At 39.1% G+C, this 22,711-nt stretch overlaps 1 protein-coding gene across 1 annotated transcript in view; it reads left to right on the top strand.

Moving 5' to 3' along the window:
* The window catches only part of LOC150084455 (enoyl-CoA hydratase domain-containing protein 3, mitochondrial), a 144,665-nt gene that overhangs the window by 32,124 nt on the left and 89,830 nt on the right, over window positions 1–22,711 (top strand). Inside the window, exon 4 of the mRNA XM_090375233.1 lies at window positions 7,126–7,231. Coding sequence (XP_090231359.1) covers window positions 7,126–7,231 — 106 coding nt within the window. The remainder of the gene's footprint in view (window positions 1–7,125; window positions 7,232–22,711) is intronic.

The following is a 22,711-nucleotide window of genomic DNA, read 5'->3' as shown; positions in this document are numbered from 1 at the left end:
TTGAAAATGGATTGTAAACATTTTATGATTACTTACTTTGTAATCCAGACACTGAAAATGATTGGCAGTAACGATAAATATGTATTGTAATTTTTTTTTGATAATAAATATAATTTTTAAAAATAAAAATGTCCTAGTTTTTGAATTCTAGATCTGGTAACCCTAGTAGTGGAAAACGTTTTCTGCCTCAAATGGATGGAAAGTACTTGTCAATATTCCATCTGGAAATAATGTCAAGTGGTGTGAAGACATTCATTCAACTCACCTTCAGCAAGTCCACCTCCTAAGCCTAGGCTTATATGTGGATTATGCTTCTTCAGTGATATTATCTTAAGCTGTTCTTAAAAATATATTATAATAATAAAAAAATACTATTTAAAATTCAACATCACAACACATCTTAGGAGAGCACTAATCCTCTTAGCCACAGCCAAGAAGGATATAGTGTTAACTATCGTCGTCTTACATATCCTAATTGGCTGTGTTACTGTCCCCAGCCACGAAGAGGCGGGAACTATTATCTAGCCTTGCTCTCCGTTTAAAAACTATACTCACAAACTTATTAAAATACCATAGGAGAGCCCTATCCATGAACATGATCCAAAGATCTTGTTGTTCAAGTTTACCTAGACTTATCTCCAATTCATGTCTTAGATCAACATATTGATCACAATGGAGCATAATATGGACACTAGTTTCTTGTAACCCACAAGAACATAAATCATTTTCCACAAGTCCCAACTCATGGAGTCTTTTTGCCAATCCATGTCCAGTAATAAGAAAAATGTAGTCCAAATTGCTGCCAAGGATTTGCCCGCACATTTAATATGTCAACTCTCGGTAAATACATGTGGGTGACACATCCTTTTTTCACTCGTGTCCCACCTCTGTTGCCATACAGCCATCAGTTCATTTTTAATTCTTGCCTTCTCTTCTTTATAATCAGATCTTGAGTATATCCTATTTAGATCTGGGCAAGAGGAAACTCCCAACACAGTTTTCCTTCACTTTTCAATGTGCTGCGCCATTAATAAAATATGCTTTACATTTAATTTTCAATGTGATATTGAAATTTTACATTCATATCACATTTCTACTTTCTCTCTACCACAAATACAAAATATCTTTTCTTATTTATTGTACTGTTAGGTTTTCACTATCTACAATTATACAAATTGTACCACAGCGATAGGTACAGTCAGTGCTCTTTTGGGATGGTACAAAACAGTTCGCCGTATGAACACCTTTATTAACAGTGACGTGTCATATTTGGATGCAGTACATATCGAAATTTGTAATATTCAGTAAATTTTTTTCACATGTTTACCTGCTATTGAAATAAGCTTATAGTTATTTAACTTTAACTAAATTTGCATTTTTTGCTGTCTGTTGTTAAGATATTTGTTATATAAAACTTTATAACCATTTTTAGAATTTTAAATTACTCAATGGGACCTCTGTTTAATGAACTCCTTTATAGCTAATTTTTCTATTTATCATATTTTTTTGAATTCCCATTGATAAGTACATTTAAAATAAAGTAGTTTCTGTTGAGTGAAGAAAATTTTCATATGATGAACGGATTAGGAGAGATTTAAGCATATGCGCTATTCACACTTCTGGCCTTCAGGCAATTGCTGCTGCTAAGTTCAAATTAAGAGAGCTAAAGGGATTACCATTCTACAACTTAGTGGTACTGTACTCATAAAACTTATCTGACCAACTGTCCCACATATTGAGAAGTTGCGCTGGGGAACAGTGGGCAGATAAAGGGGTATTTCCAAATTCTCTAACAGGATGCTACTATAAGTGCCCTGTTACTCTTAGGAGAGAGTGATTTGGAGAATTAGGAGAGAAGTATCCATTGAAAAGCAGTCATAGGTTTTACTACCGCTAGAGGAGGTGTCCATCTTTAATGACATCACTATTACTTCTGTGCCACGAGGTAGAATTTGAAAATTTTTCCATACTTCAAACAAGTGAGGAATACTTTCTTGAACAATACTTTGAAGACTTCATACCATACATGAAATTAAAAAAAAGAATGGACTGTCCTCAAAATGGTGTTATCTGATTGAAAACTTTACCACCAATAAAGATCTGTGCACATTAATATTGTCTCTTTAGTATTCAAATAAAAGACATTCATTCATTAAAGCTGTGTCTTTAATGAAGATTTTTGAATTTTAACCAGAATAATAAGAATATTATAATTAAAACTTGGAAATTACAATGTTTACCTTATAATTTTGAGAGATGGGTATTATTTGCAAATTTTAACCACAGTCAGGAAATTTCATTTAACTTTTAATTTCTCTTTAGAATTTAAAAAATTCATTGCATTGAAATTAGTATCAAAACTTTATAATTTCACGTAATATTCCCCTTTAAGGGTACCTGCCCATAGACCTCAGTTCGAATCCCACCAAATGAAATTATTTTTATGAAAATAACATGTACTGCCATCCAGCAGCAAAATTTAAAATAAAAAATAATAATAATGACGGAGTGCGGCCGGCACAAAGGATTATGGGAAGCAGCCATTGGAAAAAACATTGGAGTACGGAGCAGAGAGTCACGTGGTACAAAGGATCATGGAAAGCAGCCAGTGCTGTCTGGCAAAGTGTGCAGTGTGTTAAGTGTCTAACGACACCAGGCGTTCCCCCCATCTCCGCGTTGCTTTCATTGTGAGTGTACCAGTTCACTGGGAAGGCCAGAGATTTAAAAGTGTATGGATCATGTGAGTGTGTTGTGTTATGTACCGTTGTTCTTCTGGCCATTTAGCCGCTGGACCCCAGCTGAGGCCCAACGTTGCCCGCACTTCGCCCCGTGGAGGCAGACCAGGTAACCACTAGTTTAAATTTGCACTTTGGCAGGGCCTGCCACCTAGTTTCCTGGGATTTCAGTGGCTAGGACCTTTAAAAAAAAAAAAAAATTTGCATGGGAATGTTGCGCTAGAATTAGAAAAGCCAAAATGGTGGGCGAACAGCGTAATTTAGACACGGTTATTTTTGGCGTGTGGGGCATTCGCTTGCATACAGAGTTGGGTAGGGAGAATGAAGACTGGAGAGATAGACAGAAGAATGGGGTCAATAGGGGAGACGACCCCAGGTAGAATCAGTGGGGCATGCCCATACCTCACCAGAGGGAAGAGTGGGGTCGGCAAGGAGGGGAGGAGACAGGAAAGCCGTCACCTCCCCCCCGCCGGGGTAAGGGAGAAGAAAGGGCCGAACAAGGGAGCCGGCTCAGATCACTAACGTGGCGTGTATGTAGCAAAGCTGTGGCTTCGTCAGGTCCATGACAGTGTACAGTCCATTAGTTGGTCAGTGTTGGGATAGGATCTCATCCACTGCTGTTCCAATAATCAGGGTGTCAGTGTGGGATGGTGTCACTAAGGGGATATAGGTCTCATCCAGTAAAGTCCTAGTCATTGTTGTCCGTTTCAGTTGTCAGAGTTCCAGTGTCGAGTTTAGGGAAATTGTAGTAATGCTCGTAGTCTGCTGAACAGTTCGTGCGCAAATTTCGAGAGGGCTCTATAGTACTCCTCCTCCGACAGTACAAGGTGTTCCCGATCCTTCGGGTTGAAACATTTTTGTTATAAAGTGACATCTTATATCATCAAAGAGGGGACATTCATGCATCAGATTTTTTTTTTTTTTTTTTTTTTATGAGAACCCCAAACACGAAAGGTATCAAAACCTATAGTACTTAGTACCGTGCATGGGTTGAAGGAGAAGTATGGGGAGATGGGGATGCCGGAAACTTTGCTCTGGAGACTAAACATGGGTTTCACCACTTCAAGCCTCCAATAAGCAAAGTGGTGGTATTTCACCGGTTGATGAAAGTCATCTACGTCCATGTCTGATTTTCACTGCAGTGGCATAGTGGTGATTCTTTTATTCCGAAGGTCGAAAGTTTGGCATTAGAGGAACCATGTCCCGTTAGAAGGAAGGTGGTGTAGAGCCCCGGTGAGAACCAGGCTGGCTGGTGGGGGTAGACTTGGGTAACGTCCGGGATAAATTTCCGGGTTATGGCACCTTTAGTTGATTCTGCCCATCGGGACTGCCAGGTTTGCCGGAGATGGTTGATAAGACGTTTTTTCTCTATGTTGCTGTTGTTGGCTGGATCGGTAGTGAAGCCGATGCGGGATACACTTTTACCTCTGGACAGTTGAAAGAGCATGCCGCAGCAGACAATTTCCAGGTCCAGGGGGAGTGATCCTGCCAGGGCCTGCAGTGCTGTCTGGCAGCGAAAACACACTGGAGTCCATGTGAGGCAAGTTACATGATTGATGACATCATCTGCACAAAAGGATCACTGGAGATGGGTGGCACCACCTAGCCGCACTGTTGCATTTAAAATTGGTTCAAATCACCAGTACCTCTACTTTCTTTTAGATGCCCGGTCTGCGCAAAGGATAATAGAAAGCAGCCATCAGAAAAAAGCATTGGAGCAGAGAGTCATGTGGTTGTGCAAAGGATCATAGAAAGCAGCCAGTTCCGCCTGGCAGCAAAAACACACCAGAGTCCATGACAGGAAAGTTATGTGATCGATGATGTCATCCGCACAAAAGGATCACTGGAGACAGGTGGCACCACCTAGCTGCGTGCTACCTGTCTCCAGTGATCAACGGCCACGTTTAAAATCAGTTCAAATCACCAGTATCCCTACTTTCTTTAAGAGAGCCAGTTGTTAAAAATTTACCAGCATACCCCTGATCTACACCAATATTTAATAGATAATTTTAAACTCTTATACCATTATGCCTTGTTACATTTATTTATATTTATTATAGTATTAACACAAATTAAATAAAGAATAGCTCAGTTTTTGTCAATTTTGAACTTGATAATAGTAGAAAAATTGTTGGGCTAAGTATCTAACTTAGAAGCACACTATTATGAAAGGGGATTTAGTTACCCACCCCACAATTACGTTTATTGTCACTATATCATAGCAGCTCATAACAGTCTTAATACTTTTTGAGCAGACCTCCTATACAGTAAAAATCCATTATAACACTTTTTGCTTATAACACTGTTCTGCTTTTAACACCCTTTTCTTTTGGCCTCATGGTCAACCCATGGTGGAGGTTGATAGCCTAAATAAGTTTAAGGCTCAGCTGGACAGGTATTTGGAACGAACAGAGGGGTGAAGTGGAAGTGGTTTTTTTTTTTTTTTTTGGCTGATGCTGCATAAGCTTGCTTTCTTGCATCAAATGCCTCTACTAATGCTAATGCTAACCCTATGAAGTGCCTTGAATTTTTTAACATCTGTAGTGCTCCCATTTAAAATGTTTACCTGCATATTTTTTTTTTTTTTTTTTTTTTTTTTGAGGTCCCTAAGAAGGAATAAAGCTAGATATAATTTTGGTTTTGTGAAAGAGATGATAGAGACTAAAGTAAAAGAAAATCTAGGAATTCTTTACGATGCACTTTGTTTACTTTTTTAAAAATTGTTTTTTTAGCGAAGCTGATATTTCTTTCTTTCTTTCTTTTTTTTTTTTTTTTTTTTTTCATTTAACTTGATCTTTGAAGATAGAAAACCTGATCTTTACAACTCTGTGTCTAGCCATTTATTATTGCATTCACACACCATCCTTGGCCTTTTTTTTTAATTCAAAATTTTTCCACTTTTCTCATTGGTACAGTAATAATCATCTCTTTTGTATGTGCGCACAGGCATGTGTGAGTGTATTAAACATGGCATCAGTGAATTTCTTAATGACAGCATTATTATCATTATGTTAAGACAGCAGAGTTGCAGTTATCTGAAACAATTGGGATTTGAGGATCTTTTGAATAGCCATATTTTTCTTTTAATCAGTTTTAAATGCATTCTGTCTACAGTATAAAAGGAAAGTGGGAGAAAATTACAGTACCGTAATTTGTATTAACTATTATTTAAAGATGAAATGCACAATGCACAATTATATATGGATTTTTAAGTAATTAACTATATAATATCGGTGTAGATACACCATAGTTTACCCATAAATTTAAACTCTGTATGTAGTATGAAAGGCATTGTTTTAATTGTATCTCATATTGTGGCTGCCTTCACAACAGGTATTGCACTACTTTGAATAAGTAACACTTCTCTTACTTATTCAAAGTAGTGCAATAACTGGTATCTCATTGTGAAGGCAGCCACAATATGAGATACAATTAAAACGATGCCTTTCATGCTACATACATACTTTAAATTTATGGGTAAACTATGGTGTATCTACACCAATATTATATAGTTAATTAACTATTTATACATTATATATTGTACTTGATTTAAAATTTCTATATTTTCTTAAAACACATTAATTGGTTCCCATTCCATTATTTTCTGTGATTCAACCAATCTAGTAGTGCCCTTCATCAATTTCAGTTTCTGTCCAATTCGGATTAATATTTAATGATAAAATGATTTCATTATATATCAAATACGGCAACCCTTATCATCTGTATCTTTGTTCAGCCATATTCCTTCATTCATTTATTCTTAAAAATGAACTGTTACATACTTTTTATTTGCATTATTTTGTGTTAATGGCAAAATTGCAGCCTTTTTTTTTTTGTTAAAATTTTTATGCTTCATATGAGAAATTTTCTCTTCTCAAGTTTGTTCATAATGCTTTAATGGAATCATTATTTTATTATACTCTATTCATGTGGCAGTTTTATTTCTTATAAATAAACATTATATATATCTCATAAATTATGTCTATATTTAGTTTCTTTAGTTATTTAAATATTATTGTACTCATTAAATTTTATTACAGTGTTCTTTTATTAAAGGTTTGTATAGGAGCACTGGAGTGCTAGAACCTATCTCAGTTCTTTTCATTAATTCTTATGAAAATATCCAACCAGTTAATTCAATATTGCTTAATGTAGCATGTTACAGGTAAACAGTAATTGATTTTTAGCAGTATATCTAAAACTTGTAATAAGAACAGAATTCACGTATGGATATTTCATCCCTCTCTTTATTTACAAAATTCACCAAAAATCAGGTAAGGAGATTTGTTTAACTTAGGAGAAAATTAATTATGGTGAATTGCTTCAGTATTATATAGTGGAACTATTTACAGTTATGGGAAATAACTGTAATTTCAATTCTGTTTTTAAGAAATCAGAAACTGGTAAAGAATTCCATGAAAATGTCTTTAAACGATGTACTGAAGTAATGACAGTTATCCCAAGATTACCAGTACCAGTCATTGCACAGGTTAGAGGTGAGAAAACCAGCATTTTAAACTGCCTTGTAAATGAATAATTTATTAATCTAACTAATGTTTGTATGGAGAAAATGCTATTTATTAGCCATTAGGCTAATAAATAACATTAATATAAACAAACACCCATTAATGTATACTCGAGAAATACATTTAAATATTAATTCCAATTAGCATTTCTGAAATTGTGATTTGTAGCTTCCTAGGGTCCAGCTCTAAACAAGCCACAAGTAAGTCTGAAGTTTCTTATGAGTATTAAAAACTCAAAAACTTTACAAGATTTACAAGGATACTAACAATTTTGTACAGTTAGCAAATCTGCAAAAAAATTTACCTTTAAAAGGGTTCTCCAAGAACCCATAAGTTTGAGAATGACTCTACTAAATTTCCAATAAATTATTTTTTATGATTTATATCAGGGTTTCCCAACCATTTTTTACCTGCAAATCGCTTTGAAAAATGCATTTTTTTCCCTCATCAACCCCCTCATCCAAAATATACACACATTTTAATGGATGGATTATAAGAAAAATCTGTTAATGTTTATTAACAGATTATTAAGTTAATTATTTATTACAAAATATAAAATAATTATAATACATAAGTAAGGAACAATCACTTCATGATTACTTACCAATTACTTTAGTTTAGTAACAAAAAAATTATTATTTGGTGTATTACTGCCACTCATGGCAGGGAAGAAAAATGCATGGGTTGCATATAAATTATCAGGCAACACAGAGGCCTATGGTAGATATAAGCTAGACTCAAATCAAGTCACAAAGGACGTTAAGCAAGTGAAGGCAGATTATGAGACATCTTTGGCAAAGAATGCAAACAAAAACAGCAAAGGCTTCTTTCTTTATGTAAAATCTATAACAGTGATTCCCAACAGGTGTGCCACAACCCTTTTCTAGCATTAGTTAAGGCAAGCTGATACAGCATCAGCCAAAATAAAAAAAAAAAAACTCTTTCCATTTCACCCATCCATTCACTCCAAATGTTTGTCTAATTCAGCCTTAAATTTATTTAAGCTAACAACTTCCACAAGAACAGATGGAAGTCAGTTCCATATACCCACTGGCTAAAGGCAAACTTTTGCACAATCTATCCTGCAACTGTCTTTCCTCAGTTTGAATCTATGCCCCCTCAGCTTCGTAATCTGAGTAAGCAGAAGAATCCCATCAGCAGTGAGCTTGCTCAAGCCAATAAAGGCCCTATACACCTCGCAGGTGCCTAGTCTCCAGATGCTGCAACTCTCAGAACTTAAGCCTTTCTTGGTAAAACTTGGTGCTTTAACCAATCTTGCTGCCCTTCTTTGTACTCATTTTTAGCAACTATTCATCCTTCCTAAAACGAGGCCTTCAGACCTGTACACAGTACTCAAAGTGTGGCCTGACCATTGCCTTATACAAAGGGATAATCAACTCCTTGTCTCTGCTAGCGAAATTCCTATATGTCATTGACAAGACTCCATGACCTGCTCGGGATGCCCATCTAACTGCTCTGAGAACTTCATATCTGACTGCACAATTATCCCCAGGTCTCTTTCATTCTCCACTTCCCTGAAGGGGAGAATGAAAGAGACCTGGGGGTAATTATTTGTGTCATCAGTCATCAAAAAAATATACCAAAACTTTAGTTGGTATATTTCTTTTCGGTTACTGCTACCCATATGCAGTACTTTGCATTTGTCAATGTTAAACTTCAGTTGTCACTTCTCAGCCTTCATTTGCCTAACTTTTCTAGATCCTGTTGCAGTAGCATACTGTCTTTATTGTCATTAACAACCCTGCCAACCTTTGTATCATCTGCAAACTTGGACATTAAGCCTGATATACCTACATTGAAAAATACACAAAGCAGCAATGGACCCAGCACTGAACCCTGGGGGACTCCACTAATAACATTAGTCCACGAAGAGCAGTATCCGTTGATTACCACTCTCTGTCGTCTCCCACTCAACCTTCCCTTTATCCAATGTGGAAACTTCCCCTTAATGCCATACTGCTCCAATTTGTATAGTAGTCTTTTATGTGCAACAGTATCAAAATCTTTCCTGGAATCCAAGTATATGATATCAGAATTATTTTTTGAATCCAGTTCCTTTGTGACCACATCGTAGTATCCAATTAAATTGGTCAGACAAGACCTCCCCGTAACAAACCCATGCTGTGTCTGAACTATTATTGCAATCTTGTCTAGATTATCCTGCAGTGCTCCTTTAACCAATGACTCCATTATTTTCTCAAAAACAGAAGTTAAACAAACAGGGCTATAATTATTTGTGTCACCCTTTGAACCCCCTTTGTTTGTTGTTTGTTATTTGGTTTTTAGGAGCATTAGCAACTAAGGCCATATTGCTCCGGGATATGCGGTGGTCATTCCCTGACCTTTCCGCATCCTCCATATTTGGTGGTGACGGGCTCGAACCACAGTCTAATCAAGAAGCATGGGCTACGCACTGCTGCTGCTCCTTCCCATCTGGCTACGGAGGCGCCGAACCCCCTTTGTGAATTGGGGATACATTTGCACATCTTAAGTCCATTGGAATCTCCCCTGAAACTAAGGATTCTCTCGCTGCCTTCTTCAATATAACTGGATGGATTCCATCCACCCCAGGTGCCTTTTTTATGTTTAACTTCAACAATTTCTCCTTCACTTTGCTCTCCGTTATTACAAAATCATTTAGCTTCCTGTTAGAGTTTGGTAAACTTCTGTCCTCCTCTTCCTTACAGAATTCTTCATGTGTAAATGTAGATGCAAAATACTCATTTAGTGTGTTAGCTATCTGAGCAGGATCATCAACAGTCAAACCATTGATATCAAGTGTGGACTAACCTGATTCATTCCTTTCCTTCTAGAGTTTACATAAGTAAAGAAGTCTTTGTCATTTTTCTTTGCCTCCTTTGCCAAAGATTTCTCGTAATTAGCCTTTTCTTGCCTAACCTAGTCTGTTTATTACAGACTAGCTTATATCTACCATAGACGTCTGTGTTGCCTGATAATTTATATGCATCCTATGCATTTTTGTTCTCTGCCATGAGCCTCATTAGTTCATGTGACATCCATTTAGACCTAAATCTGAAGTGTGCCGCGATATCTGGAGAGGAAAAATTCCATTGAGTTCAGTGGCAATCACTATTTTGGGGTGCCGTTACTATTCGTCTTTTAAATTAAAGCCTGACTCAAAACAAAAGATTTGGATTTGAAAATCCAAAAATAGCTCTTTGGTCGAATTTCTAGCTCATATCTCAAATTCATGTTACTGTGGTCATTACTCCTAGGTTGAAGGATGTTATGTTCAAATTTATTTTACCAATGGTTTTCAATCTTCCACTTCCATTTTGGAAATTGGTTACCATAGAAGACTAAACTAGAAGGATAATTCTGACCAGTAGCGTAGCAATGCCATAACATTGGGGCAGGTGTCAAGGGTGCCAGTATCAGAAGGGCCCCACTGACAGTCAACATCAGTTCCGTGCCAAGCTATTTCAACACCCCCAGCTAGCTGACGAAATGGTGCCTCTAGATGATGTTGCATCAGGATGAGAGCAGAGGGCAGGATGAAAATTAATTTTCACCAAATGGCATGTTTTTAGAGGGCGATTCAAGCCTGCATGCATCCTTAAATCTGAGTACATACTGCATAGCATCATAGATCTATTTGCCATCCAGCAAATAGATCTACGTAACTTTGAAGGGACCATTCAGGCGACCACTTCATCAGCACATGCTCGAATGCATAGCAATTTGCAATTCAGGCATTGTGTATGTTCTACGATACTGAATAAGTTAGAAGTTGTGTGTATAGTGTTTTTGTGATTGCTATATAAACAGGTAATCGTGAATACTGTGATTTTAATATAAATAAAACAAAGGCCAAATTAATTTTAGACATGCCATGAAACAAAAAAGTGACATCAGTACCGCGTAGTAAGATTGCATAAAGAGGAAATTAAAAAAAAAAAAAAAAATTTGACTAGTTTACAAAACTGGCTTACAATAGAAGAGGGTGACAATGAAAACGAACATAATTCGAATGAAGATGAAACAAATGAGGATGCTACTGAAATGGAAGTCCAAGAAAAAGCCCAAACAGTTGAAGTCATTTTAGAAGAATTAGAAAGTATGGATCGATATAAAGAAATATGACAACATTCAGAAATACAGTACAAGATAGGAAATAAATCAGAAATAAGTGGAAATAAATAAATTTTAAAACAATTAATTTATTAATATATACCAGCAGTTCTCAAACTGTGCATCTTGACACCCTGGGAAGGTGCCATAATTTACCAGGGGCATCGAGAACAATGTAATAGTTTGTATTACAATGTAAGATTTCCATGGCAAATATTAAAAATGTATTAAGAATGATTTTTTTTTTACTATTAGATATCTCCTACTATTTGATCTGTATTATTAATGTAAATAATTATAGAAAATATTTGGGGTATTTTTGACAAAGAGAACGCATCGTGTTCCCTGACTGTATTCTTGGGATCCGGTTACTACAAGCATATTAAAAATAAGAAATTGCACAATTATAGATGTTTTATTTCAAGGAAGGTGCTGGGAAAATTTTACAGGTCAAGGGAGGTGTGGGCTCAGAAAGTTTGAGAATCGCTGATATATACATATTAAGAAATGATTTTCTTCATATGTATATGATACACACAATATTACTACACTTAGTCAAATATTTTTCAAATTATTCTTATCTTTGTTGTACACTGGATTTTAGTGTATATAGATCATTAAAAAAAATTTCGAATTTTTAGTGCTCAAACACGTATGTTCAGGAACATTTTCTTCACACTGAAGGTCTCAACAAAGTTTCAAAAGCTGCCAGAATTTCATGTTTAGAAGGTTTAATATCTTCGTTGTCCTCATTTTTTTCCTCTTTTCATTGATATTGTCACTAGTTCTTAAATTAAAACTTTTTTTTTTTTTTTGAAACTGTCTAAAATGCTGGAGTCCCTCGGATCTTCAACTACCATGTAAATAGAAATAGGGGAAATTTAGAGCAAAGTGTGGATGATTCGCTTCTGCGAAACAATAGATGACCACTTTCGGGGGTAAAGGAAAACCGCTCTCTCCTAAATCCCTAACAGAATGCTTACAGTAGAAGGTTGACCAGAGGCTATTGTATGAATGTGGAAAACGCCTTGATCTGCCCACTGGCTGTGGATACATAGAAAGCAGTTGACCAACTCGACTTCTTGATATGTGGGACAAGTAGTTGGATAGGTTTTATGGGTTGCAGATGCTAATCTTTTTAGCTCTTAATTCGTGCTTAGCAACAACACTGTTGCCTAAATTGCTTGAAGGCTAAAAATGCAAACAATGCATACCCAGTTAAGTCTTTTGTAATCCATATGTATAGTATAGTATAGTATAGTGTGTTAGTATCTAGCGGCACCAGGGGTTTTCCCATCTCTGCATGGTATACATTGTCTTGTGATACAGAACACTGTAAAGGCCAGAGATTTAAAAGTGTATGGATTTTGTAAGTGTAGTGTCGTGTGTATCATTGTTCTTCTTGCCGTTTAGCCGCTAGACCCCTGCTGGGGCCCAATATTGTCCACACTATGCCTCGTGGAGGCAGACCAGGTACACCAGTATTTAGATATTTACTCTGGCAGGACCTGCCACCTAATTTCCTGAGATGTCAGTGGCAAGGATCTAAAAAAAAAATAATAATAATAAATAAATAAATAAAAATAATAATAAATAGATAAATAAAAATAAATAAAAATAATAATAAATAGATAAATAAAAATAATAATTTAATAGTATTGGGAAGCAGTCGCTGAAAGGTTAGGCCGAAAGGGGTTTTCGTATGCAGTTGGAATTTTGACATTGTATGGGGCATTTGCTGGTGTTTAGGCAGAGTAGGGGGGAAAGTCAGAAATATGGAGCCAATAGGAAAGGCGACCCCAGGTCAAAATTTTGAATTTAAATTTAGACTGTGGGGTTACGTTGTGAAAGTGAACAGAGTAGGGGAGAGACTGTGAAGGCTGGGGGAGGAAACAGGAAGTAAGGGGTCAATAGAGGTGACCCCTGTGGTCAGTGGAGCAGGCCCAGGTCCCACCTGGAGGAAACGAAGAGCAAGGAGGGGAAGAGACAGCGAAATCATCTCCTCCCCTCCCCAGAGAAGTGGAAAGTACCATGCAAGAGAGCACAGGTATAGGATCTCCTGTGGCATTGGTAGGAGAGCTGCAATGAGGTCAAGTCCATGGTAGGTCTTCTATTTAGGTTCTAGTTCTTCTATAGAGATGTCAACTTCTAGGGTTGTGGGTCATTCCTGGGACAAGTCCCATGCTGCAGTTCAGGTTGCGCTTGCAGTCTGTCATCAAGTTTTCGATTTTAATCTTCCGTTTAAAGAGGAGAAATGTTGGTTGGTGATATGTTTTGTCTTTGGGTTGTCGTGGTCGGGTGGCATTTCCTCTTTTTCTCAGTGTATGGCAATTTGCACCCTTCTTCTCGCAAAGAGGTCCTGCGCAAATCTTGACAATGCTTTATAATCCTCCATTTCAAGGAGGAGAAATTCTTGTCCTCTTGGAAGATATCTCACTTTTGTAATCACAATACATCTTAGGTCTTCATAGATGGGACAGTCAAACATAAGATGGTTCCAGTCTTCTATCTCTCCACAAGTGCAATGTGGGTTTTCTGTGAGTCTGAAGCCAGCGAGCTTTGCATTGAAGGGGCCATGCCCTGTTATTAAGTATGTTGTATGAAGTCCTGGGAAGAACCATGATGGTGATTTCGGGTATACTCTATTTGTCTGTGGAAAAAACTTGTTAGTGATCTCTCCTTTGGTGGTACCGGCCCATCTACAGAACCACCTGCCTCAGGTGGTTCTGTAGGTGTACTTTTTCTGCCTTCCTATTATTAGTGGGATCAGTTGTAAAATTCAGGAAGGTAACTGAGACTCCTTTGGAAAGGTAATAGAGCATTCCAGTTCTAACAATTTCTAGGTCTGGTGGGAGCATTCCTGCTATTACTTGTAAGGCTGGAATACTCACTGTATTGCAGGCGCTGAGGATGGATCGCTGGGTAGAATTCAGCATTCTTCTATATACTGCTAGTGTGGTCTTATCATACCATATGGCCGAAGCATATGAGATTGCTGGGATGAAAACTGACTTATAATGGAGTGCCAGCGTTCTCTTGTTGAGGCCCCAGTCTCTACGTGAGACCCTGGCCACCAGGGCCGAGTAGTTCCTGATCTTCGTTGTGATGTATTTAAGGTGTGGCTGAAAGGATATTTTGCTGTCTAGGAGAATACCTAAATATTTGAGCTGTGGCACCAATTTTATCGTGCTCTCATAAATTTTAATTTGGGGTGGTCTATGCAGGTCGAGAGAGCCTTTAACATATATATATAAGATATATTCGGGTCATGCGGCACCTGGGGTTTGTTGTAATTTAAGTTTGGATGTGTGGGGCAAACGCTGTGTAAGAGAAAGTATTGGGAGGGGAAACTGAAGACGGGGGGGTTTGAAGTAGGAAGAAGGGGGTCGATAGTGAAGGTGACCCCCATTTTTTTTTTTTTTTTTTGTTTTTTTTTTTCTCCAGTGGGCCATGCCCGTGCCCTACCAGAGTGAAAATTTGGGGAGGTGAGAAGAGGGGAACCTCTCCTCCTGCCTGGGGGAGTTGGAAGGAAAGATCCACTCAAGGGAGAGTGGATTGAGAGTCGCTAATAGGCCGTCTCTATATCAAGTCCACCATAGTAATCCATGTACAGGTTTTGTTCATTTGGGGGGGAAGACTAGGGAGGTCTCCCCCCAATGGACATTTGGGGGGGAAGACCTCTATACTACTATTATTGACTCCCATCCGAGAGTCCGTAGTAGTGAGGTTAAGTTCGGAGATAGTCCAGTATTCCGTGGAAAAAACAAAATTCTGTACTTGGATCCATTGCTGGAGTTTTCGTTGGTGGAGTGGGCTATTTGTTCCTTCAGGAGCAGAGACGTCCTGTCTGTGCCTTCCTTTGGGACAAAGTCCCACCTTTGATTTCATATTGTGATTTTTAAAATGGTTTATTCTTTAGTCTTCGGAAGAGGGACCTGAGGGAGCCCATCCCTGCATACTTGACATCAGACACCAGTAGACGTTTGTCTGTACCGATGTGACATTCATGGGATCAGGGGTCCCATGTTAGGGTTCTCGTATGTGGAGAGTCCTTTGTGTTGGTATTCGCTGTTGGGATTGTGCTCTGTCCTGAGTTCTGATGTACAGTGGTAATACAAGCCAAGATTATGGCAGTGGGAGGGGTCTTCGTCTGTAAAAGAATTCCTGTGTGAAGTTGGTAAAGGCATTATATGTCTCGCTGAATTCCAAGAGGTAATGCTCTTGGTCCTTTGGATTAAAGTGTATTTTGGTAATTAATACACATCTTAGGTCTTCGTAGATTGGGCAAGTATACATTAGGTGCTCCCAGGTCTCTGGGAGCCCGCAGAAGCATAGGGGGTTGTCTGTTAATTCCATTGTTATTAACTTTCCTCTGATGGCCCCATGCCCAGTGAGTAGGTATGAGGACAGTAGGCCTGGGAAAAGACAGACCGGCATTTCTGGATGAGTTTTTCTGAGGTCTGGAATGAACTTTTTGGTAATAGTGCCCTTTGTGCTGTCATTCCAGTGTTGCTGCCAGAGGTCATGTAAGTATTCGGTCAAATGTTGGGTTTTCATTTTGTGGTTGTTTGCTGTGTTTGAGGTGAAGTCTCGGAAGGTGGTAGCCTTTCCTCTGGTCAGGTTGGTTAGGATGCCAAACAGCACTACCTCCAGGTCCAGGAGGAGAGCCCCCACTAGGGCTTGCAGGGCATGAGTGCTGACCGTGCAACAGGCTCGAGAAGTTGTTAGTAATAGTGTCCTCTGTATAGTTTCTAGCTTCCGTTGATTGGAGACCATTGTGGTTTTGTTGTACCAGACTGGAGCGGCATATGTAATAGTGAGTAGAAAGACCGTCTTGTAGAATAGACTGAGGGTTCTCCTTTGAGTGGGCAGTCTTTCCTGGTAATCCTGGCAAACAGTAAAGCATAATTTTTAATTTTCCTCTGCAGGTACTTGAGGTGCGATTTAAAAGTAAGGCTATTATCCAGCAGGAGACCCAGGTATTTAAGCTGGGTGTCCATTCGAACTGTTTTATTTTGAATCTTTATCTGTGGTGGTCTATTTGGGCGCAGATGTCCCTTTAGTAAGACTGAGCAGGTTTTACCGGCAGAGATTTGTAGGTTGTGTTCAGTTGCCTATTCCTGTAGGGTTTCAAGGGCTCTGTTTCCACAAGCTTCCAGTTGTGTCCTGCTGCCTGCAGCAAGCATCAAGGCCAGGTCATCGGCATAAGCCAAAGATGTAACTTTCCTAGGTCTTTTTGCAGAAACTCGTCAGGTACCATGTTCCATAACATGGAGAAGAATTGAGCCCTGTGGACAGCCTCTGTGCACCTGCCGTGTGACTTGAGCGTATGGGACTCTCACAGTGATTTTCCTGTGGAGAGATACTGTGCAATGCATTTAAAGATATTTGTAGGGAGATTTGCCCTTCTCATCCTTGCCAGGATGCTCAGCCACCAAAGGGTGTCGAACACCCTGGCAAAGTCAACAGAGATGACAAGGAAATATTTTTGTTCACAGGCTTTGGCTGCATTTATAATGATCCAGGGCATCAATAGTAGATCTGCCTTTCTTGAAGCGATATTGGTTGTCAGAGAATAGGTTTTCTGCAGAGTAATACTTCTCAATTCTTTGTTTCAACTTGTATTCGAATACTTTACTTATGACTGATAGTAAGGCGACTGGACGGTAAGATTCTGGTAAGTCTTGTCTTTTGGACGAATTTTTTAGGATTAGCCGGACACTCGCTGTGTGCCAGTCGAGTGGGAAGCAGCCTTCTCGTAGACAGTGGTCGAACAGGTTTAAGAAGAGCTGCAGAACATATTCGATGGCTTTCTTTATGATTTCAGGTTCTAATTGGTCGAGGCCTGGAGTCTTTCTATTTTTTGTTAGATGGGTGGCGAGGTGTAAGTCCTGTTCCGAGAAGTGTTCTTAAGTCTGAACTGTGAAGTAGTTTTCATTGCTTTTGCATAGTTGGATCTGCTGCCGTGTTGAAGGATTTACTGCTAGGCGAAAAACAGTATTCAGGATGTTTATGGATTTTCTCCAGTTGGTGGTTGTTTGATTTAGATGGGTTTTGGTGGAGTGAATAACCACCCCTGGGAAGTCTATTTGTGGTGATTTTGTACACCCCCCCCCCTCAGGGTTTATCATTTCCCACTGTAGAGACTAGGTTTTCCCATGCTGGTTTTTTTTTCCTTTGCTGTATCGATGTTGTGTATTGGTTCCTCTTTTCCTTGTAGCTTTGCTTGAGGGCGTCAACTTCTAGTTCTGTCCTATGGGCACGTTGGAACGCTCGTCTTTTGGCGTTCACCTCTTGTCAAAGTTTCTGCAGGTCTCGGTTCCACCACGGGACAGTTCTTGACAGGTTTTTTCCTTGGGATGGCTGTGGAGGTTTCATTTGTAATGATTCTTGTTACGGCCCTTTGATGCCAGTTGGGGTCTCTGATCTGTTGATGTTGGCATGGAAATCTCAGGCCACGGCAGTGATACTAGTTTGGAATAGTGGCCAATCTGCTTTAGTGATGGTGAATCTCTGGAGTTGTATTTTTGGAAGGGTACCGCAATCGAGTGCTCTGGTCATCTGGAAGGTTATGGCGCGGTGGTCGGAAGTAGACCAGCCATCCTGCACTGTTCAGTTTGAGATATGCCCAGCGAGTGATCTAGTTGATAGAGTTATGTATACAGTAGACTCCCAGAGTGTGCTTGAGTAGGTGGCAAGGTTGTTTGGGCGATTTAATATTGTGAAAGGGCTGTTGGCGAGATATTCCTCCAGTTGTCCATTTCTGGATCTGCTTCGCTCCTGGCTTTGGCTATACCAGCTTGGAGAGCGACAGTTCACGTCTGCGCTGACAAGTATCCTGGCATTCGGTAGTTCAGCAGTTAGATTCTGGAGATAATTTATAACCGGAAGGATGTCATTCCCATGTCTGGAGTATATGGATATAGCATAGAATTCACCAACAGGAAAAATAATGTGGGTGCAGGTGGCCCAGGAATGGCAGAAATGGGTGATTTTGGTTGTAATGAAGTCTGGATTGCGAACCAATATAGCTGCCCAGGAGTTGTCGCCCTGGCACTGTACAATCTTATAGGTGGTGGGGTATCCTTTAACTTTGGCATGGGTGTAGGGTTCTTGTATCAGTAGTAGGTCTATATTTTCTTCTTCCGCTTTGCGGCAGAGTTGGCCAGCCACTGCAATTGCCCTTTGTGCATTATTTTGTAGGAAGCATGCTCCGTTTGAAATTTGCTGTTTATGGTGTGGTTCCATAATTGATCCTTTGCTGGTGTAGATTCTTTGCTTTTAGATAAATTGGACAATTGCTGTCCCTGATGGAATGCAAGTGCTGGATGTTTTGTGCCTTACAGTTTGCACATTTTGGATCTTCAGATTTATTTGGGCCTGTGTGAAATTCATGGCCTTGTAAGGTTTCGGTCTTAACTGCTGATGGGGTAAGTTCCTTATCCATGTCAAAGATTATTATAGACGAGCCTTTTTCTCTGGGAGACTCAGCTAGCAAGCCCAAGGTGGGTATTTTCACATTGTTTAGGATTTGGGATGCATCCTCTTCAGTCTCGCTTTTGATTATTAGTCCCGTGTGTATTGTCTTTCTAATTGATTTTATGCGGGTATTCTTCAGATCAGTGGACAGGTTTGTTATTAGTGATTCCTTTATTTGTTCACTTGTTTGGGTGGCATCTGTAGTCGCTGGTTTAAGCAGGACTAGATACAGTTTTGGGAGGAGGGTCCTCCTATTTGGTGCGGTTGCAGTATTAGCTCTTGTTGGATTTTTATGGTTTGGGTTCCTCAGCGCGTCTGCATATGTAGGGGCAAGCTGTGGCATTTGTTTGCCCCTACATTGCATGAATGCATCTAATTTGGCAGCATTTGCCTCTGATTGGTAGTGGACCTTCAGGAGTATCGTTTCCAGTTTTGTCCAGAGTCCAACCAGGTCACCACGGAGAGCTGCAGTAATCCTATTTGTGGAATCCTTAAGTTTGTTCTCAAGTTGTATCCTGAGTTTCAAAACTTGGTCTAGAACGGGGCCCTTAGGTAGAGAAGTGTCAATCTCTGGGGAGTCAGATTGTTTGCTGGACTGATCAGTGTTTTCTGTCTGGGTAGGGTGGATTTCCTCTTGTTACTTTGCCTCCGTTTGAGATCTTGTTTTCCGATCAGTTTTGGGGGCAATGAATCTTTTATGTTTCTTTTTCGGGGCGGGGGGTCAGCTTGGGGTCTTCTGTCTCATCTGTGAGTTCGTTGACCTTTAAGTCGTCTTTATCTGCATCTGTAGGCTGTTTAAAGTTGTTCTGGCATTTCAGAAATTATGTTTGAAGTTTTACTCTTTGTATTATCCATTTCTTGGTCTTTCCAAAATTTGTCTAAAAAATTTATCAAGGGTTCCTTTAATTGAGAGGGACCTTTCTCTTTTAAACGATGTATAAGGATCCAATTTCTGATTACAATTTCCCTTTTAAAAAGTTTGCCGAAAATCTCGCGTTTTTACCATTACGATAGATCTACACATCGGTTCCGACCACGTGACTCGAGGGTACCGCCGATTTCATTAAGTAATTCATTTTGCACATGACAAATAATTAGTAAAAGTATGCAGCAACAATATACCATCAGTAGCGATATTTATTGACAATTTTTATCACCTAACATGCAGTATTTAGCAGGTTTAAAGCAGTTTGCTCGTAACCAATCCAAGATGGCGGTCAATATGGCGTCGCTATTGTTGCGATAGTAGCAGATCGGGAACATATGAATGAGGCATATAAAATAACTCTAGACTTTACAAAATATCATTTTTTTGTGGCACAACTACTGAACCTTGTAGGGATAATAATTAGGAATTATTTTGTTGATTATTGAGGCTTCCCTAAAGCTTGGTCCACTCCAATCAAAGCATGTATAGTATTACATAGTCTTACATATACAGGGTGTCTCAAAAATATTGGTACAAACATTTAGGGGAGGTAGGTAACATCTAAAGGAATGTGAATCGCATAGGAACCCATAACTGGAAATGTCACGGGAAAGTAGTAGCAGAGGCTCGAGAAGCAGAAATGACACAAGACAGTAATTAGTGGCAACCATTTATTTGACATAATATTAACAATGGAGTATGAGATGGATGCATTTCATGATGTTACAACAGGTGCTTGAAGGTTCCACCATGAGACGCGATGCATGCGTGACACCGATGCAGCATGGATTGGCTGACACGGTCGAATACACCTGGAGTTTCTTTGACAGTAGCAGCAGCGCAGACGAGTCTCACCACGAGATCCATTTCCATCTCCACAGGCGATTCATATACGATAGATTTGAGGGCCCCTCCACAGTAAGAAATCAAGGCTCAATAAATAAGGTGAGCTTGGGAGCCAGGCAACGGGTCCACCGCGGCCAATCCATCGACGCCCAAAATGCCTGTTCAAACGGTCACGAACACACCTTCCATAATGGGCAGGCACCTCGTCAAGTTAAAACCAAATGTTCCGTCTCACATTTGCTGGAACATCGTCAAGTAACCCTGGTAGAACTTGTTCAAGAAAAATTCGATATTTAGCGGAGTTCATGCGGGATGGTAACAGGTATGGGCCGACTAAGCAGTCACCGACCGTACCTGCCCACACATTTATTGCGAAGCAATGTTGTGCTGCATGCGGGCACACACTGTGTGGGTTGTCGTGAGCCCACACATGAGCATTATGCTGATTGAATAAGCCTTCCCGAGTGAAATAAGCCTCATCTGTGAACAAAACATTGAAATTTTCCCTCTCGCGAACTGATGAACAGCGCCATCTACCGACTTACGGTGACGTTTCCAGTTATGGGTTCTTATGCGATTCACATTCCTTTAGATGTTACCTACCTCCCCTAAACGTTTGTACCAATATTTTTGAGACACCCTGTATGCTGCCATCAATGCTAGTATATGGGTTTACATAGGTGATCACAAAAACGATCATAATTCAAAAAAATTACTGTTCAAATGTCACAAAAAATTACTTGCACATCCAGTTTAACTTCTTCTTTCAACTGGTACCATTTGCTTTTCAAAATTCGACTTTATTTCATAAAAATTATAACTATTCTAATGGAACTTACTTATTGTGTGATTGCACTGATCAAGACACTAGCGCCCACTTTAATATATATATATATGTGGAAAATTTTCTTCTAACTATTTTAAATGTAATTACCAAGGGAAATTCAACAAAATTTGCTAAATAGAAAATTTCGCTATAAATAAGTTACTTAAATAGAGGTCTGACTGTACTTATTATTATGTTTTACCAATTATCGAAAAAAAGGCCCATAGCCAAAAATTTGCCAAGGGTGCCAAAAACCTAGCTACACCTCTGATTCTGACTTAGTCAGAGTCACTTCTACTGCCAAGGTCATGGGGAGCTTAAAACAAAAGGTTCTGTTCTTTTGATAAATGAGGAAGTACTTTATGGTATGCATGTAACTACATGATGCAGTTCTCATTGAAAAATGATGTTCTTATAAATGCCGAGGTGCCACAAATTTCATCAAATGGTAGTGCATCGATTTCAAATTTGAAATTTTGTTTAAAGGTTTCCAGTACTTCTTGGTGTCATTAAAAATGAAATAGATGAAGCTGTAGATGTTTTGCAGCATCAGTTCTGTCATTTTCAGAGTGAGAATCTGCCAGATGCCATTATGAAGAAGGAAGAAATTGATGTACAATGGTCCTTAGTTGGGGAACAGACAAGTGCACAAGTAAGCATAAAATATTTTCTTTGGTCCTCCTTTGTGAATTGGGGTCACATTTTCACGCCTTCAGTCCATGTGGACATCCCCTTACTCCAAGGAAGTTCACATAATTATGGCTAAGGGTTTGCTTACTTCCTTTGCTGCCTCCTTTAATATAACTATTCAGTTTTGATGATCTATCCATTAATGATATTGATGAAGGTATATCAGGCTTAATGTAAAAGTTTGCAGACAATACGATGGTTGGCAGGGTTGTTAATGACACTAATAACAGTACGCCATTGCAACAGGATCTAGAAAAGTTGAGCAGATGGGCTGAGAGGTGGCAACTGAAGTTTAATATTGACAAATGCAAAGTACTGCATATGGGTAGCAGTAATGCAAGAGAAACATCTCATTTGGGTGGTAGAGAATGAAAAAGACCAGAGATAATTGTTCAGTCAGATATGAAGTTTTCTGAGCATTGCAGACAGTCTGCAAGAGTAGCTCATAGTGTCTTGTCAATGATATACAGGAATTTTTCTAGCAGGGATAAGGAGATGATTATCCCCTTCTTTAAGGCAGTGTCACATCATACCTTGAGTACTATATTACAGGTTTGGAGACCTCATT

The sequence above is a fragment of the Mastigoproctus giganteus genome, chromosome 6 (genome assembly GCF_048544385.1).
Source record: "Mastigoproctus giganteus isolate SK-2022 chromosome 6, ASM4854438v1, whole genome shotgun sequence".
Taxonomy (NCBI): Eukaryota; Metazoa; Arthropoda; class Arachnida; order Uropygi; family Thelyphonidae; genus Mastigoproctus; species Mastigoproctus giganteus.
Note: the sequence above shows the minus strand (reverse complement) of the source record. Positions and strands in the feature narration are given on the sequence as shown.